Below are 17,988 nucleotides of genomic sequence, written 5' to 3'. Positions count from 1 at the left end.
TTTAAAAATTTAAAATTCATCCAATCATTTCGAGAAAGATGTCATTAGACGCAGAATTCAAAGCGCAACTTAGATATTATGTTTAAAAATTAGTCTGATGTCATTTAAACACGATTTAATTAAATTTAAATTTATTTAAAAATTTAAAATTCATCCAATCATTTCGAGAAAGATGTCATTAGACGCAGAATTCAAAGCGCAACTTAGATATTATGTTTAAAAATTAGTCTGATGTCATTTAAACACGATTTAATTAAATTTAAAATTTTCAAAAAATTAAAAAATCATCCGATCAATTTGACAAAGATGTCATTAGACGCAGATTTCTATGCGCAACTTAGATATTATGTTAAAAAATTAGTCTGAGGTAATTTAAACACGATTTAATTAAATTTAAAATTTTCAAAAATTTTCAAAACCATCCAATCAATTCAACAAAGATGTCATCAGACGCAGAATTGTAAGCGCAACTTAGGTATCATGTTTCAAAACTAGTCTGAGGTCATTTTAACGCGATTTAAATAAAATTAAAATTTCTGAAAATTTTTAAATTCATCCAATCAATTCGAGAAGGATGTCAATGGACGCAGAATTCTAAGCACAACTTAGATATCATGTTTTAAAATTAGTCTGAGGTCATTTTAACGCGATTGAAATGAGTTTAAATTTTTTGAAAAATTTAAAATTCATTCGATCAATTCAAAAAAGATGTCATCAGACGCAGAATTGTAAGTATAACTTAAATATTTTGTTTTTAAATTAGTCTCAGCTCATTTTAACATGATTTAATTAAATTTAAAATTTTCAAAAAATTGAAAATTCATTCAATTAATTCGAGAAATATGTCATTAGACGCAGAATTCAAAGCACAACTTAGATATTATGTTTAAAAATTAGTTTGAGGTAATTTAAACACGATTTTATTAAATTTAAAATTTTCAAAAATTTTAAAAATCATCCAATCAATTCAACAAAGATGTCATAAGACGCGGAATTGTAAGCGCAACTTAGTTATCATGTTTCAAAACTAGTCTGAGGTCATTTTAACGCGATTTAAATAAAATTAAAATTTCTGAAAATTTTTAAATTCACCCAATCAATTCGAGAAGGATGTCATTAGACGCAGAATTCTAAGCACAACTTAGATATCATGTTTAAAAATTAGTCTGAGGTCATTTTAACGCGATTTAAATGAGTTTAAAATTTTTAAAAAATTTAAAATTCATTCGATCAATTCGAAAAAGATGTCATCAGACGCAGAATTGTGAGCACAACCTGGATATCATGTTTTAAAATTAGTCTGAGATCATCTTAACACGATTTAATTAAATTTTAAATTTTTGAAAAAATTAAATTTAATCTTATTTATTCGAGATTGACTTCATTGGACACAAAATTGTAAGCACAACTTAGATATTATGTTTTAAAATTAGTCTGAGGTCATTTTATTACGATTTATTTAAATTTAAAATTTTCAAAAAAATTAAATTTCATCCCATCATTTTGAAAACGATTTTATTAGACGCAGAATTAAAGTGCAACTTAGATAATATGTTTTAAAATTAGTCTGAGGTCATTATTACACATCCATTGAGTTTTAAAATTTAACTTCCGTACTTTCCGGACAATGATTTTCCTCGTAAGGCTAGATGTTCATGTCATCTATCATTTATGAAAATATCAGCTTCTTATCTTTGCTTGTTTTTGAGGAAATGCGTGGACAAGGAGAATCTGAAAAAAACGTGTCCTATATTTTGACCCCAGCTAGCTTCCGTACTCGGAGTTTCCGGACAATGATTTTCCTCGTGAGGCTAGATGTTCATGTCATCTATCATTTGTGAAAATGTCAGCTTCCTTTCTTTTCTCGTTTTTGAGAAAATGTGTGGACAAGGAGTATTCGTCAAAAATGTGTCCTATATTTTGACCCCAGCTAGCTTCCATACTCGGAGTTTCCGGACAATGATTTTCCTTGTGAGGCTAGATGTTCATGTTATCTATCATTCCTGAAAATTTCAACTTCCCATCTTTGCTCGTTTTTGAGGAAATGTGTGGACAAGGAGTATTCGTCAAAAATGTGTCCTATATTTTGACCCCAGCTAGCTTCCGTACTCGGAGTTTCCGGACAATGATTTTCCTCGTGAGGCTAGATGTTCATGTTATCTATCATTCCTTAAAATTTCAGCTTCCTATCTTTGCTCGTTTTTGAGAAAATGTGTGGACAAGAACTTTTTAAAAACTGACAAAATGGCGGATAAGTCCGAACCGGAAGTGATTTTTACAAAATAAAAAAAAGCGTATCAAGTTTAGAAGATAATAGATCGATGCTGAAAATTTGACAAAAATCGGACCACCCATCTCCGAGAAATCTTCTGCACAAAAATTGTAAAGAAAAGAAAAAGAAAACTAGATACGATCTCGTTACGAGTAACGAGTAGGTCTTCCTTGCGATTTCTGTTTTTAATCATACCATGAATAATCGATATAATTTTAGAATTACCCCCCCCCCCCCCCCCACACACACACACACACACTTTCAGATAATGTATACAAATCCCTAATTACGTAATAAATGGGTGTTGCAATGAGTTTTCCAGATAGATATTGCTACAATTAACAACTTTGCTTTTATAATGCATTACGAAATCTTAATCGCTTTTATGTAATTTGTAATAGACTTTACGAGTTTCTTGCCCCCCCCCCCCCAAACAAAAAAAAAAGGGGCCAGCCCCTTTTTCTTGATTTCTTTGAAAAGGTTTAAGAATACAAACATTTTTTGTTCTTACACCCATTTAGAATTGTTGATCATTTTTGAGATACAAATGTTTGAATATTTTAGGGGCCAGCCCTCTTGATCCTTAATGGGGACAGAAATTCGTGTTTTGATAAGTGGAATCAATTTAAATTATTAATTCAAACATTTTTTCTTCTATGATGTCTAACAAAATATTTCTACTTCTCTAGTTATATTGCGTCAAAGTTTAAGTATTTTGGCCCCTAAAAATCCCCAATTACGTAATAAATGGGCGTGGTAATAATTTTTTCTAATAGATATTGGTACGATCAACAACTTTGCTTCTATAATACATTACAAAATCTTTATCGTTTTTAAGTTATTTGTAATAGAGTTTACGAGTGTTTTGGCCCCTAAATAAAGGGGCCAGCCCCTTATTTTTGATTTTGTTGGAAAGAACTTTTGATTATCTACCTCTTTTGTTATATATGTCTTAACAAAATATCAACTGATAAAAAGATACAGATGAAAACGTATGAAAATTTTGAATGAAAATTCGTACCCAATTTTCGTGCCTAGGCGAGCTCCAAGAAATGGCGCCACTGGCGTAAAACAACATAATAGTGCACAACTTCAGACGATAGACTACCTATCCTGAAAATTTCATAGTCATATCTCTGATAGTTTCTGAGATCAGCTCTGAACAAAATAGGTCGTAAAAATGTACAAAATGGCCGATAAATCGGTACCGGAAGTGCCGACAGGAAAAATCTCAAAAACATATGAAGTTTACATCAAGACTCATCTTCTCTGAAAAAATGGTCGAAATCGGTCGAATAGTTTTCGAGAAATCTCGTGCACAAAATTTGTGGAAAAAAATAATAATAACTAGATACGATCTCGTTACGAGTAACGAGTAGATCTTCCGTTCAATTTTTTAAACGATTCGATTAAGATATCAATGAAATTTCAAAATTCTCCCTCAACCACTTCCTTTTAGATAGTGTATACGATTGTCAATATCCTTTGAAATGCTTAACAAAGAGTTTTGCTTTTTAACATACAGCACATTAAAGATTTAAGATTTTAGTCTCCTAAAATCTTTAAATATGTCATCAATGGGTTTGGAAATGAGTTTTACAAACTGATATTGCTGCGATCAACAACTTTGTTTTTATAATGCATTACAAAATCTTGATCATTTTTAACGTATGAGTAATAGAGTTTAGGAGTCTATTGGCCCCTAATTTTAGGGGCCAGCCCCTTTTTCTTGATTTTATACGAAAGGTCTCATGAATACTAACATTTTTGGTTCTTACATCCATCTAAAATTGATGTTTACTTTTGAGATACAAATGATTGAATATTTTAGGGGCCAGCCCTCTAGATCCTTAATGGGGACAGAAATTCGTATTTTGATAAGTAGAATCAATTTAAATCATTTAATCAAACATTTTCTCTTCTTTGATGTCTAACAAAATATGTATACTTCTCTAGTTATTTTTCGTCAAAGTTTTAGTACTTTGGCCCCTAAAAATCCCTAATTACGTAATAAATGGGCGTGGCAATGATTTTTTCGAATAGATATTGGTACGATCAACAACTTTGCTTCTATAATGCATTACAAAATCTTTATCGTTTTTAAGTTATTTGTAATAGAGTAAACGAGTGCCTTGGCCCCTAAAAAAAGGGGCCAGCCCCTTTTTCTTGATTTCTTTGAAAAGGTCTTAAGAATACAAACATTTTTTGTTCTTACACCCATGTATAATTGTTGATCATTTTTGAGATACAAATGATTGAATATTTTAGGGGCCAGCCCTCTAGATCCTTAATGGGGACAGAAATTCGTGTTTTGATCAGTGGAATCGATTTAAATCATTTATTCAAACATTTTCTCTTCTATGATGTCTAAAAAAATATGTATACTTCTATAGTTATTTTTCGTCAAAGTTTAAGTACTTTGGCCCCTAAAAATCCCTAATTACGTAATAAATGGGCGTGACAATGATTTTTTCGAATAGATATTGGTACGATCAACAACTTTGCTTCTATAATGCATTACAAAATCTTTATCATTTTTAAGTTATATGTAATAGAGTTTACGAGTGCCTTGGCCCCTAAAAAAAGGGGCCAGCCCCTTTTTCTTGATTTCGTTGGAAAGAACTTATGATTATCTACCACTTTTGTTATATATGTTTTAACAAAATATCAACTGATAAAAAGATACAGATCAAAACGTTTGAAATTTTTGAATGAAAATTCGTACTCAATTTTCGTGCCCAGGCGAGCTCCAAGAAATGGCGCCACTGGCGTAAAACAAAATAATAGTGCACAACTTCAGACTATAGACTACCTATCCTGAAAATTTCATAGTCATATCTCTGATAGTTTCTGAGATCAGCTCTGCACAAAATAGGTCGTAAAAAACTACAAAATGGTCGATAAATCGGTACCGGAAGTGACGACAACAAAAATTTCAATAACATATAAAATTCAGATGATGACTCATCATCTGTGAAAAAATGTTGAAAATCGGTCGAATAGTTTTCGAGAAATCGCGTGCACAAAATTTGGAAAAAAAAAAAATAATAATAACTAGAGCAAAGCTCGTTGCAAAGCAACGAGTGGGTTTTCCGCTAATGTCGAAAGCAACGCTAGAAGTACGTCTAAGAAGCAGAGTTCGTAATCTAGTAACAAAGAAACCTAAGTACAAAAAGATAAAAAAAAACGAATGATTTTTGGTACAACTTAACATTATCCGAATGGTTTTAAGCACGACTTAACCAAAAACCCTTAACCATTTCAAGAACGACTTAACAAAAAAACAATGTGTTTAAGTACGACTTAACAAATTTGACTTCATTTTAGGTACAAGTTAACTTTACCTTGAACTAACATCTTTTTTCTTAACCCAGAATGCAAAATTAAAATTTACGTAAAAAATCAATTTTGTTTAAAACATAATTCTGAGAAACTTTTCCTCTTCACTGCTTTTCAAAGGGTTGACCTTTCGTACTGTGTGCTCGTTGCGTCATTAATTGTCAGAAACTTATCGATGTAAAGTTTACTTTACTGTACCTCTGTGTATATTTTCTATGTAAAATTACTATGAACCAGACAACATTGAAATGGTGAACATTTCAAAGGGCCCCGCTTATGTTATTTCAGAGAATTTTGCTTTGACCTTGACCTTTAACTTGAAATTTTTCCAGCTGGCATAGAACTTTTAATTCAATTTCATTCCCCCGAACATACATGCATTTTTGTTCAATCTGACCAAGATTAAGCATATTTGGAAAATAATCTACTGTCTAAAACTAATTTTAAAAAGATCTGCTATGACCTTCACATTGACAGACTTGGTTCAAGGTCACTGCACGCCATTAACCAATAAACTCTGTAAAGGTAAAATATTAGCCAAATAGGGGCTAAAAGGAGAGTATATCTATGCTCTTAAAATATGGATTTTTGTGTGTTCTGATGACCTTGACTCTTCATCTACAAATATCATTCAAGGTCATTGCATATATTTTGATCAAAGGCATCATGTGGGTGAAGTATGAGGCTGAATGGAACAAAGGGAGAGAAGATATACTCCGGACAAGGATTTTTAAAAATATAATTCTGCTATGACCTTCACAGTTTCTTTTCACTGAAAATAGGTTCAAGGTCACTACACACCCTTTACTCAAAAGCTCTGCTTATGTGAAGTCTGAGCCAAATAGGGGTTAGTAGAAAGTATATATGCTCTCAAAAAAGGATTTTTGCATGATCCGATATGATCTTCACCCGTTACCTAGAAATTTCATGCAAGGTCACTGCACATCGTTTTACCATCGAGACACTCTGCGAGTATTAGCCAGATTGGACCAAAGGGAAAAAAGATATGCCCCAGACAAGGATTTTATATATATAATTCTGCTATGACCTTAACCTTATACCTAAAAACATGGTTCAAGGTCACTGCGCATCCTTCAACCAAAGGAACCCTGTGGATGAGGTATGAGCCAGATTGGGCCAAGGGGAGAGAAGCTATGCTCCAGTCAAGCAATCTCGGATGGACAGACGGACAAATTGATCACTAGAAGGCGCCCGCATAAACATGCCTTTTTATCTAATTTAAAATAGTATCCATGCTATCTGCCCTTGGTGAATAGTCATCAAAACCATTCATTAGCAGAATTTGATTTCCCTCCTTTTTAAGGTGGTATGGGACATCTGTCGATATTAATGTGGATTAAAGTACTATATAATTGAAAAATTTTCACCGGTTTAGAATTTTCAAATTTTACAATATTTAACCAAAAAATAGCTTTTAAAAATATTTGAAAAGGTAAAAATTGTAAAAACCCCAGTGGGATTCGAACTCATGACTTACAGGTTCCTAGTAAACCCTCTAACCCACTGCGTTATGGAGTTAGGTGACCATTTTTGAAAAGAAACTACATGTACTTATATAATTACACTTTATTTTATTGTTTATTTCGATAAACAATATGTCACAACATGGAAGTGTCCCATATCACCTTAAACTCGGAACACCTCTGACCTAATAAGATCGCCGCATTAAATACAAAGTTTGATTTAACTCTAATTTGTTTATCATCAAGAAATTCTGCATTGCTGACAAATAAAGTTTTCTTCTGTATAATGAAATACCAATTAACTGACTATTCTGACAATAGCAAGTTTATTGTCCCACTCCACAGCAACTATTTCCCTTGGCTTTGCCTCATTAAATAGTTGCTGTCTTGGGGGACAATAAACTTGCTATTGTCCTCATACCCAGTAAATACTAAATAGGCATATAATATTCCATCCACCTACATTTCATGTTATATAACCTCCCGTTTGTAACCTTCAATTTCACTGTAAAGTCAACACATCTGTCATAGCCGCAAGTTTCACAATTTATTTCTGCTTCTCATGTACTTAAAATTAGGGGCCTTAATATTGCTTACCAATTCCAACAAGAGACATCCCTCTAACTATTGATAATCATTAAAATTCATTTCATGAATCTACGCAACAATGATAAACCTTCAAGTACAGTCACTCTCAATTTTACAAAAATATTGACGTTACTTTATCCGAAACTGTTCCTTGTACCTTTAACTTAGTACACTAACATTTTTATGAAAAGACGGTTTGTCCTAGAATAAGAAAGCTAAAGCAATTCTGAGAAAAAGAATACTACATATTGCCAATTCCATTGAGGTTTAATAAAAATATGGCCATTTAAGTGAACCCACCATTTCCAATTTCCTTTAGTAAACACAGATTTACAGGGTTCTCCATAGTAAAACATCTTTACCTGACCTTTTAGAGGTCAACTGTTGTTCAACCACCTTTAAAAAGAAACCTTATACAATACAACATATGCCTACATGATATAATCATGATAAAAGCTTCACATCACTTAGAAATACCCTTACATGTATACCCCCCCCCCCAATCTTTTGATTTTCATAAAAAGTCATGGTTTGAAATGTTTTACCTAATTTTATGAAACGTGTGGCAATTTCCTTGAGTAATTTCTCACACATGTTTGAAAACAATCATCAATGATTCTAAAATTTGATCTTTATTTGTTTATTGTATGATTTGTACCATTTTAATTAACAAATAGACAGCTGTCCTGCTTGTGATTTCTTGTTTTCATGAAAAAAGTAAGCTAACAATCATATTTAGTGAATATCTAATCTATTCTGATTTCTAGTCTCCTTCTAACCATGCTAAAACAGTAAGTTACAACCTACAAGTTAGACATCTGCCTTAAATTAGAATTAAATTCAAACACACCCAGGTAGCTGAAGACAGAGTTGATTTCAATGAAAAATGTTAAAATTTGACATGTTTTTCTACTTTTTTTCTGCATATATACCTTAGAAAGGTAGAAATAGGTTGTTTCTTGTTCATTTCAAAAGTAATTATCATAGCAGATGTTATTTCAAAGTCAAATGTACATTTACATATCCTACATGTAATCTTAATGCAGACAATTAAATAGAGGGGAGGGGGGGGGTTTCAATTATGTAAACACATCTAAATATCTTTATGAAATAAAAAATAAAGGAAACATAATTGCATACTTTTATCATGTTTATTGAAAAACAAATTTTTACAGCAATTATGAATTTCTTTAAACAGCCTTAATTTTGTTTTCATATTTTCTTATCAAACACAAACCACAACATGGCATGATGCTTTCTTCAAGTTCCATTATTGTTCATGCATTATCGGATTTAATTTGAATTACCGGTAAATAGTCTGTAGAACACAAGGAATATGCATGTGGATAGAGGTGACAGGTTAATCTCAGGAGCTGACCCACAAGAATCAACAGGTACCGGTAAAAGCCATGTGGTAACAAGAGGCTGTTTTGAGCTGAAATAAAAAAAAAAATAATTAGCTGTGTTTACATACATGTACTAGTAATAGCTGTGTTTACATTAACATATGCATAGTATTTCTGTAAAAAAAAACACTGACCATGCAGTGTAATAAGTATGACATATCCCAATACATGATATAACATTAAGGCAGTACAAGATCAAAAATTGCATATCAAGTCATAATATAATATTAAAAAATTTTCATAGGTATAAACACTTATCAAATTGAGAGAGAGAGAGAGTTTGAGAGAGAGAGAGTTTATTACGGTACCGTACTTGTAGTGCAACAGTCAATATTTCAATTCGTAAATTACAAATGAATATTACCCACCGAACAGCGTCAAAGTACATGTACTGGTATTAGCTTCTGGTATACCATTTTTTATCAATTCTACTGTGTTTTGTTTTTTTTGGCAAATAAATTTAGCGAGGGTTTTTGTTTATTTTCTTATAAATTACATGTTTTAAAAACAATACTATGTGTAATAAGCATAAAACATGTATGAGTAAACTTAATGAAGAATTTTTAATAGATTATTTTTCACAGAATGTGGTACATTACATGTATGTCAATCTTTATAAAACTAGCGTATATTTCGTGCGCCATAAATGGCAAGTTTTTTGTAAATATCATTTACTTGCATGATAGGTATATATGGTCTAACCAAAATTTTCTTCATAAAGCTACAGCTGTATGTACTACATACATGTTTTGTCACAAGTATACATTTAAAAAAAAAATACCCAAATTCCAACAGTTGAAATAAACTCAACTCAATCTTTGATAAGTTCATTTTTGTGCGTGCATATCTTATTTGTCTGCTGCAACAGCAGCCAATCAGCGGTAAGCTGAATCCACAAAAAGAAAGTTTGTGTTTTAGGAGCGGGTAAATTGTTTATGCGACACTGTCAAGAAAACCACACCAAATAATAACAAGAAACATAAATATTCACTTAAATGTATTGTGTTGTAAAGTAAAGGTTTTTAACTTTTATCTTGCAAAACATGTGATGACCTTAATCATCTGTCATATATCTGATATACATGTATATGTAAAAGATGGGAGAAATAACGATAGAACAAACTGGGATTCGAACCTGGCCCTCTGAATCTCTAGTCAAGTGCTCTACCAACTGAGCTACATGTATCTGGCACCGGTATTCAAACCAGTCTGACCGTCACATTCCTCCCCCCTTAAATGATCTTCACCCTCGAAGATCACCCCTGGCAGGATCGAGTTAACCTGTTAGTTCCAGGGGTTGGTCACAACACCAATATTGTAACAGGATGGTAGAAATAATGAAGGACCAAACCGGGATTTGAACCTGGGCCCCCTGAATCTCTAGTCAGGTGTTCTACCAACTGAGCTATCTGGCACTGGTATTCAAACCGGTCTGATCGTCACATATATAAAGAATTATTTTAAACAATGTCTTTCAATAAAAAATAACACTCGCAACCTTCAGTTTTTGTCTGTAATTAATCAATATTGGCGTGCGATCAGTTCTCGCCAAGTACCATTTCTCACCAGTGCATTGTTACGTCATTTTATCAACACATAAAATTACATACAAAAATATGATGTAACAGTGCACCAGCGAGAAATGGTCCTCGGCGAGAACTGCTCGCACGCCAGTACTGCCAGTAGTCAGATTAAAAAAAGAGAATAAAAAATTACATTTAAAACATTAACAAAGACAATTTAAGTACACATCATAACTGCTAAACAAGAAAAATTATGTGAACTGGTAGAATGGTAGGCATAGTTCTAACTTGTAACCTACATGTAGAAATACATGTACCGGGTACCCGTTGGTCTGCTAAACCTCTCTAATGATACAATGATCGGCATCATAAAGATATTAAAGTCATGTTTTAACTCTGAAGTCTGAAGTATACAATTTTATTTACTTGAAGTTATGTCTACAGGGTATTCATGACTACATTTGGAGTCTTCTGCACAAGAATATATGATATGTTTCTATTTAGACCCTGCTTTGAATTTTGAGTTGAAAATTCACAATCTGTTATTTTTTTAAATAGATAAATTCAGTTACCCTTTCCAGTCCCCCATGAACCTCGAGCGAGTCTAAACATCCATGAAACATGTAAAAATTACACGTTAGTAAACAAACACCCACATCATAACAAAAACATCTAACAGTGTGCACGTACTTACATGTACATCTATACTATATACTAAATTTTAACCAGTTAACAAGAAACTTTAAAAGGAGTAAAAGCCTCACCTTCTTCAGTAACATCCACATAAATCACACACTTTAATGTCCATCTTTTCTCCTTTATTACTCGTAGCTTATCAACGGCTGATCGTCGACAGAAGTGTGGCTGTCAGAATTTCCTCGTAAACGATTCACACGAGAAAAATATCCTCCTTAAACAAATATGTAGTATTGTTCCCTGTGCATGTTCATATGTTTCACAGTAAATTGAAAATGCATGTATACACCGAAAGAATACACAACTTCTCTTCTGCATTACGGCTCTCTCTGTTCTACAATGCCGTTCGTTACTGTTTACATTCGGCGCGCGCGCGGGGGTTACATACAGGGGCGCCCCGACAAATAGTTGCACATAGAACGTTTAAATAATGTGTGTTCATTGAATTCATAAATGATATAGATGAAAAAAATGAAATTGAATCACAACAATTTATCTAAGACGCAACACAACGTAATGCAGTAAATGCCTGGGGCTTAAAGTAACATTTGTTCGCTTGTGTGTCTATGTAGACATATTAACTCGTTCATGTACGATTCTCACATATTTGTTTTATGAAATTTGAAAAAAAATATAGCACAGAACTTGTTTAATTTGATACCAAATGACATTATTTAATATATTAACAATAACTGAATTCATTTTTTTTCATTAAATGATAATGATTTTTGCTATCAGAAAAATACGTGTATGAGCTGCTGACCCCTAATTATAGCGGTCAGCCCCTTTTTCATAATTTTAAATGAAAGCTCTCGTTATTCTAAACAACTTTTGCTCTATATGTATTAACAAAATATTTTTAGTTTAAAGGTTATTATACAAAGAACAACAAAATTTCAGACCCCCCAAAACCTTATACTTTACCGGCAAATAGCTTAAAAACTAACAAACATTTTGCCAAACTTTTCATGCCAGCAAAACTATAAAATGTTACCAACAATTCTGCTAAATTTCATGCAACTATCTTTTGTAGTTCCCGAGATCAACTCTGGACAAAAGACCCCCCAATTTTCAATTAAAGGGCAATAACTCATAACCGGAAGTGAATTTTATAAATTTGAAAAAAACGTCTCGAGATATTAACATTGTCTACACACCCTGAAAGTTTCATAAAAATCAGACAACAAATGTACGAGAAATGGCCTACACAAAATTTGCGGATAAAAAAAAAAAAATAATAAGAAACAGTAGAATAACAGAAGGGTTTTCCGTTGAAAAACGGAAAACCCTAATAATAAGAAACAGTACGAAAACTATAAGGTCTTCCGTTGGAAACGGAAGACCTTAAAAAAAGAAGTGAAAAAGAAACATTACAATAATAGAAGGGTCTTCCGCTGAAGACGGAAGACCCTAATAATCTTAACCCGCACAATAATAGAAAGGTCTTCCGTTGGAAACGGAAGACCTTAAAAATAAATGTATTAACAAAATTACTTGAGGATTTTGTTTATTTTCTTTAAGTTCTGCTTAAGTCAGGCATCAGGGGCAAAATTCTGCTATCGAGACAACTGATTTGATACAAAATGTTTGCTAAAAGTGATTCAGATATTTTTGTTAGCATTTATTTATCATTATGGATATTGTGAGGACAGGTTCTTGCCAAACGTGCCTTATATTCATGATATACAAGCGTCCGCTCAAGCTTCAGTAGACACCGCAACTTCACATTATCTTCTTCAATTTCAGCCCAAAACTACACAACAACAAATGATATTAATGACCCTCCAACTCTAACTTTTTCTACCAAAGCAAATATCCAGGAAAGTAGTGAACCGTTCACAACTCGAGTTTCGGCGGAGACAACTACTAGCGGGAACGTTTTCAGTTCGTCAGACTTTCTTTCCGTTGATTCAACAATTAATAACCACGATAGTACCCATACAATAACAGATGACCTCCATTATACCGACTCTGCAACGGACAAAACAACTAATAGCCAAGGTCCTACCCAAACAGTGATAGGTGACCTCACAAGCAAAGGAAATGTTTTAAATGCCATAGATGATATCCATTCTACCGAAGCGGCAACGAACAAAACGACTGAAAGTCACGCTACTACCCAAACAGTGATAGAAAACCTCACAAGTAGTAATGAAAACATTTCAACTGCCACAGTTGATATTTATTCTACCGACTCGGCAACGGACAAAACGAACTCAATATCACTTGCGTCAACTGAGCCAACAAATAGTCAGAATGATTCAACCACTCCGATTCAAAATTTCAATACGTCTACGGAATCAACGAACAGTAACACAAATTTAAATCACCAATTTTCTTAAAGAATTTTATTAAGAATACTTTACTAGACCACAAATAAATTCGTATCATAAAAAAATAATGATTTTGACCATAACCAATATTTGGAATAATATTATATACAAGCGTCCATTCTTTCATTTATGGTCTGTATGCAAAAAAAATCTGAACTTGAACAAAACACCCGTCAAAACTACTATTTGCTACTCGGAATATGTAATATTCCTAAATATTTAAGTACAGTGTATAAATTATATTTTTTTTTGCAAACGAAAGTCCATTTTAATCTTCACAGCAAACCAAGACTGGCTGATGACATTTACGACTTCCAATGGAAGTTCCAAAGAGGTTCCGTGCCACTATAGCGACGGTTATTCGTGGATAGTAAGTTTTCACTAGATTTTTAAAGAGTTCTAAGAACATGCCGTGTAACAATTTTAAAAAATATGCGTAAAATAAGTTTTATTGAGAGAAAAATAACGTATGACGTCTGAATAAAACCATTATTTGCATAACCATTAACTCATGCCACAGCGCTGTATCAACAATAAACAAAGCACAATTGCGCTCACATAATATCTTAAAAAGCGTATTTGCGCTTGAACAGCCATGCTTACCGAACCTTTCACAACACACCAGCGTATAGTTGATAGATATAACTTTGCCTAACATGTTTACACATGTTATTTCTACATTATGTTTACACATTTTAATTCCCATAATACTCTCTCCCGCAAATCCACATTGTGCCATTCAAATAAGACAGTGTTTAACGTCTTTAAGCTTAAACAACATCAACCCCAAAAAATAAAGTGCTTCCTAACCTTAACCATGCTGAGAACCTTTTTTTTTTTTAAGATCCATTTTTTTAACTAGATAAGCGCAGAAGAGAATAAGCATATATTTTAGTTGGTATACATTATAACTATTGTAATGATTTTCTATATTTTTTTCAAAGGTGATTCAGAGAAGATACAATGGATCTATCTTATTCAACAGAACCTGGGCAGAGTATGAGAGCGGGTTTGGAGACCCTCAGATCGACCTCTGGTTAGGTAAACCTATTGATTTAACACAGGATGAATCTCTGCCATTTACTCAACTGAATGATAACTGAATGGTCTGGAAAGGTGACTGAATGGCACACATATGCCATTCAGTCACATTTCAGTTACCTTTCAGTCACCTTTCCATTGACTGAATGGCAGAGATTCATCCTGTGTTGACCTTTTGACAATTCATAGATATTAAATAAAAATATAAATATCGATTTTCTTATCAAAATTATTTTTCAATTTAAATAAAAAAAAAACAAAGTTAACCAAAGCAACTTTGATATGTATTATTAGTTTGAGGTATTATGCACAAAATATTGTATAGATCAGGGCCTTTTTCATGAAACATTAGGTTTTTATTTCAATTTTCAGGGAACTTTTTCATCTCTGAGTTGACGAATGCTGGGTACACCGTTCTCAAGATAGATTTAATAAGTTTTGAAGGAGACAAGAGGCGAATTGAGTACAACTTCCAGGTAGAAAACCAAACCAACAAGTACAAACTCCACATTTCCGAACGAAATTTCAGCGGGATAGGTAAATGTTTTGCTTTATTTCAGTTTGCCGTGTGCTGTATGGTGAAAATGTTACAACAGGATGTTGAATTGAAAACGATTTGTCTCCTTATGTGATGTTTACCTATCAATTTTTATGAATATACGTATGCTATTAATAGACATTCATGCTGTATGCGTTGGATTACTTTTTATTAATTTATGAAATTCAATTAACATTAAAGGCAAATTTAAATTAAACTTAAACATAAAAAAAATATTAATGAGTTTATATATCATTGTCAACTATTTTCTGTTGAGAAAGAAAGAAGAAAAGCAAATCTAAAGAATACTTTTAATTCATGTTATTTAGGTTTTTTGTAACAAAATTCAAACAGACTTTAAACACAAAGTACAAAAACTTTTACCTAGTGCATGTCTTTCAAGTCTTAAGACTTTCAAAGTAAACAGCTGATTCTTAAAATATTTAAAAGCACAGTTTTTGCTATTTTTTAATGTTACCAGACTTTAAAAATACCTGACATTTATGGAAACATTGAAAATAGCTACCGTGTAAACATAAATGTATTATGTTGACTGAGCAACAACAACTGAATATAATTGAAATGTAACAGTATGCACAAAACCAAACTGAGGTGATGTGTTATATTTACTGAAAATGTGTCTTTTGTTGCCTTTACTTTGCATACAATGTATAACGTCAAAGATCCCTCTACATGTATATGTATACAATGTGCATTGTTTACAAGTTAACTCAATGTAAACGATGTACATTATTTACAAGTTAACAGGAAGAAATCTTTCGTGGCGACTAATTTTTGCGATCACAATGTCGATTATCAGAAAAATTATATTCCAGAAACAAATAACGTCTGGTTCGCGGCGAGAAATATTCGCGACAACAGGGCTCTCGCAAACCTCACGAATATTTCTCGAACGCGAATAAAAGTTGTCAATTCTGTGAAATCATTGACGAAACAACACACAATGCTGTTTCTTTCAGACAGCTTCACCGCTAGTAACCTGGAAATGTTTTCCACATTCGACAACGACAACGATAAGTCAAAGGCCAAGAACTGCGCCGTGGACATGTTCAGCGGGTGGTGGTACGCTGACCACAATGCTTGTACCGAGGCTAACCTTAACGGCGTTCATTGGCCGCAGTTAGTCAACGATAAGCGGGGCGTCACGTGGGTCAAGTGGAAGGGCACTTGGTCCCTCAAAGAAACAAGAATGATGATTCGAAAACCCTGATAATCCAACTATGTCAGACTTCCCTCTATTTCTTCTGTTTGCTTCTCTCTTTCTTTCTGTCTCGCTTATCCCCTTTTGCATTTTGCAATGTGTTTGTGTGTGGTTTTCTCTGTTATCGTTTGTTTCTAGTTTGTCGAGGACCATATATCGCGCAATATTACAATTATATTTTTTGCTCAACCATAGACAAGTAACAACATAAAAAAATTGAAATATGCAAAACATGATAAAAACTAATAGTTGTCGACCATTCTAGATATACATGTATTTGTATCGTTAGAAACTATGTAATATAGACTGAAACGCTTGTTAGATTTTATCCTTCACTTTATAAGATAGCTATTCATGCTTAGTTTCATATTTTCATTTGTGTGTACATTTCAATACTGTTGGTTTAATAATATTCGTTCAAATCAATTGTTGTTGATTTTGTTACGGTAAAGAATATGGTTTATTCACAAGCAAAAATAAAATACCAAATATATCTAACTTATTCTATGTTTCATTTTAATTATGATTCGCTAATCAATGAAATTTACAAACAAATTTAAACAAATTATGATGTTACTTTAGTGTTCTAGTGATATCTATTAAAATTATTATAATTATTATTATTTTTTTTTTTTTTTTTGCTTTTTATTTAGTATTTGAACTGAAACTAGACTTTTGGAGGGACTATTTGAGTATTTCAGTACATGTACTTGCAATTATGTTGAAGGCCTTTACAATCTCTTTATTTGACTTTGATGTATTGAACTATGACTTTTTACTCAACTGCTAGAGTTGGCAATTTTATATTTTTTGTAAAAGTTGTGTTCTCCATTTGCTATCAAATAATATAGAAAGCAATTTGAACTAATTTTAGGATTTTTTTTTTTGTACTAGAACATGTACTGTAGTTTTACAAATAACTTTAAAAGTCGTCATAAAAATGTCATTTTAGAATTTGCTTTGGTTAGGAGAGGGTTTTTTTTTTTTTGGATACATAACTTTAGTATAAAAACAGCTACCTAGCAATGGCAATGCACTATTTGCCGATAGGTGTCACTAGTAATTTGCTTTTATCACCGGAACTTCTAATTTCTCATCACCTTTTGTAAAGAGATTTTAAGAACTTTACATATTCCAAGCATTGTCAAAAAAATAATTAATAAAAATCATATATATATATAATTATTATCAAAAGTCAATGATGAATAAATTGTCTTGTTTTATGTGTCCACTCACATTAATACCGTTAAATGTAGCTGGTTATTGGATAATTGCCTGAATAAACCAAGGACAAAAACCTGCTCACAAACAAATTCGTATATAATTAATAGAACTGGCAATTTCCGCGAGGCATCAGGGCTTAAAACAGAAGTTTTATAATTATACATCGATTGTGTGTGGAATTAAAATGTCGTTTAATGAATAATTCATTAAACATGCCAACAAAGGGTGTGTTGATGGGGATAAATTAGTATCATAAAGATTCAGAGTTTGGGTGGCTTCTTCGAATGACTAGATTTTCTAGCATTATAGAAAGATTTATTTT

General features: G+C 32.5%; 1 protein-coding gene across 1 annotated transcript; it reads left to right on the top strand.

The window, feature by feature from the left end:
• The first annotated feature begins 13,927 nt into the window (after positions 1-13,927).
• Positions 13,928-16,891, top strand: LOC128162450 (fibrinogen-like protein 1). The gene is made up of 4 exons (XM_052825662.1): positions 13,928-14,011; positions 14,586-14,682; positions 15,055-15,219; positions 16,201-16,891. The coding sequence occupies exons 1-4, from the start codon at positions 13,940-13,942 to the stop codon at positions 16,449-16,451; spliced, it is 585 nt and encodes a 194-aa protein (XP_052681622.1). The 5' UTR covers positions 13,928-13,939; the 3' UTR covers positions 16,452-16,891.
• The last annotated feature ends 1,097 nt before the right edge of the window (positions 16,892-17,988 follow it).

This window comes from Crassostrea angulata, chromosome 9, assembly GCF_025612915.1.
Source record: "Crassostrea angulata isolate pt1a10 chromosome 9, ASM2561291v2, whole genome shotgun sequence".
Classification (NCBI taxonomy): Eukaryota; Metazoa; Mollusca; class Bivalvia; order Ostreida; family Ostreidae; genus Magallana; species Magallana angulata.
This window is presented reverse-complemented; position numbering and strand designations above follow the sequence as displayed.

Coding starts and splice junctions, on each gene's coding strand:
- LOC128162450 (XM_052825662.1), top strand. CDS start 13,940: ATGACATTTACGACTTCCAATGGAAGTTCCAAAGAGGTTCCGTGCCAC. Junction 14,012..14,585: donor GCGACGGTTATTCGTGGATA/GTAAGTTTTCAC, acceptor TTTTTTTCAAAG/GTGATTCAGAGAAGATACAA. Junction 15,220..16,200: donor ACGAAATTTCAGCGGGATAG/GTAAATGTTTTG, acceptor TGTTTCTTTCAG/ACAGCTTCACCGCTAGTAAC.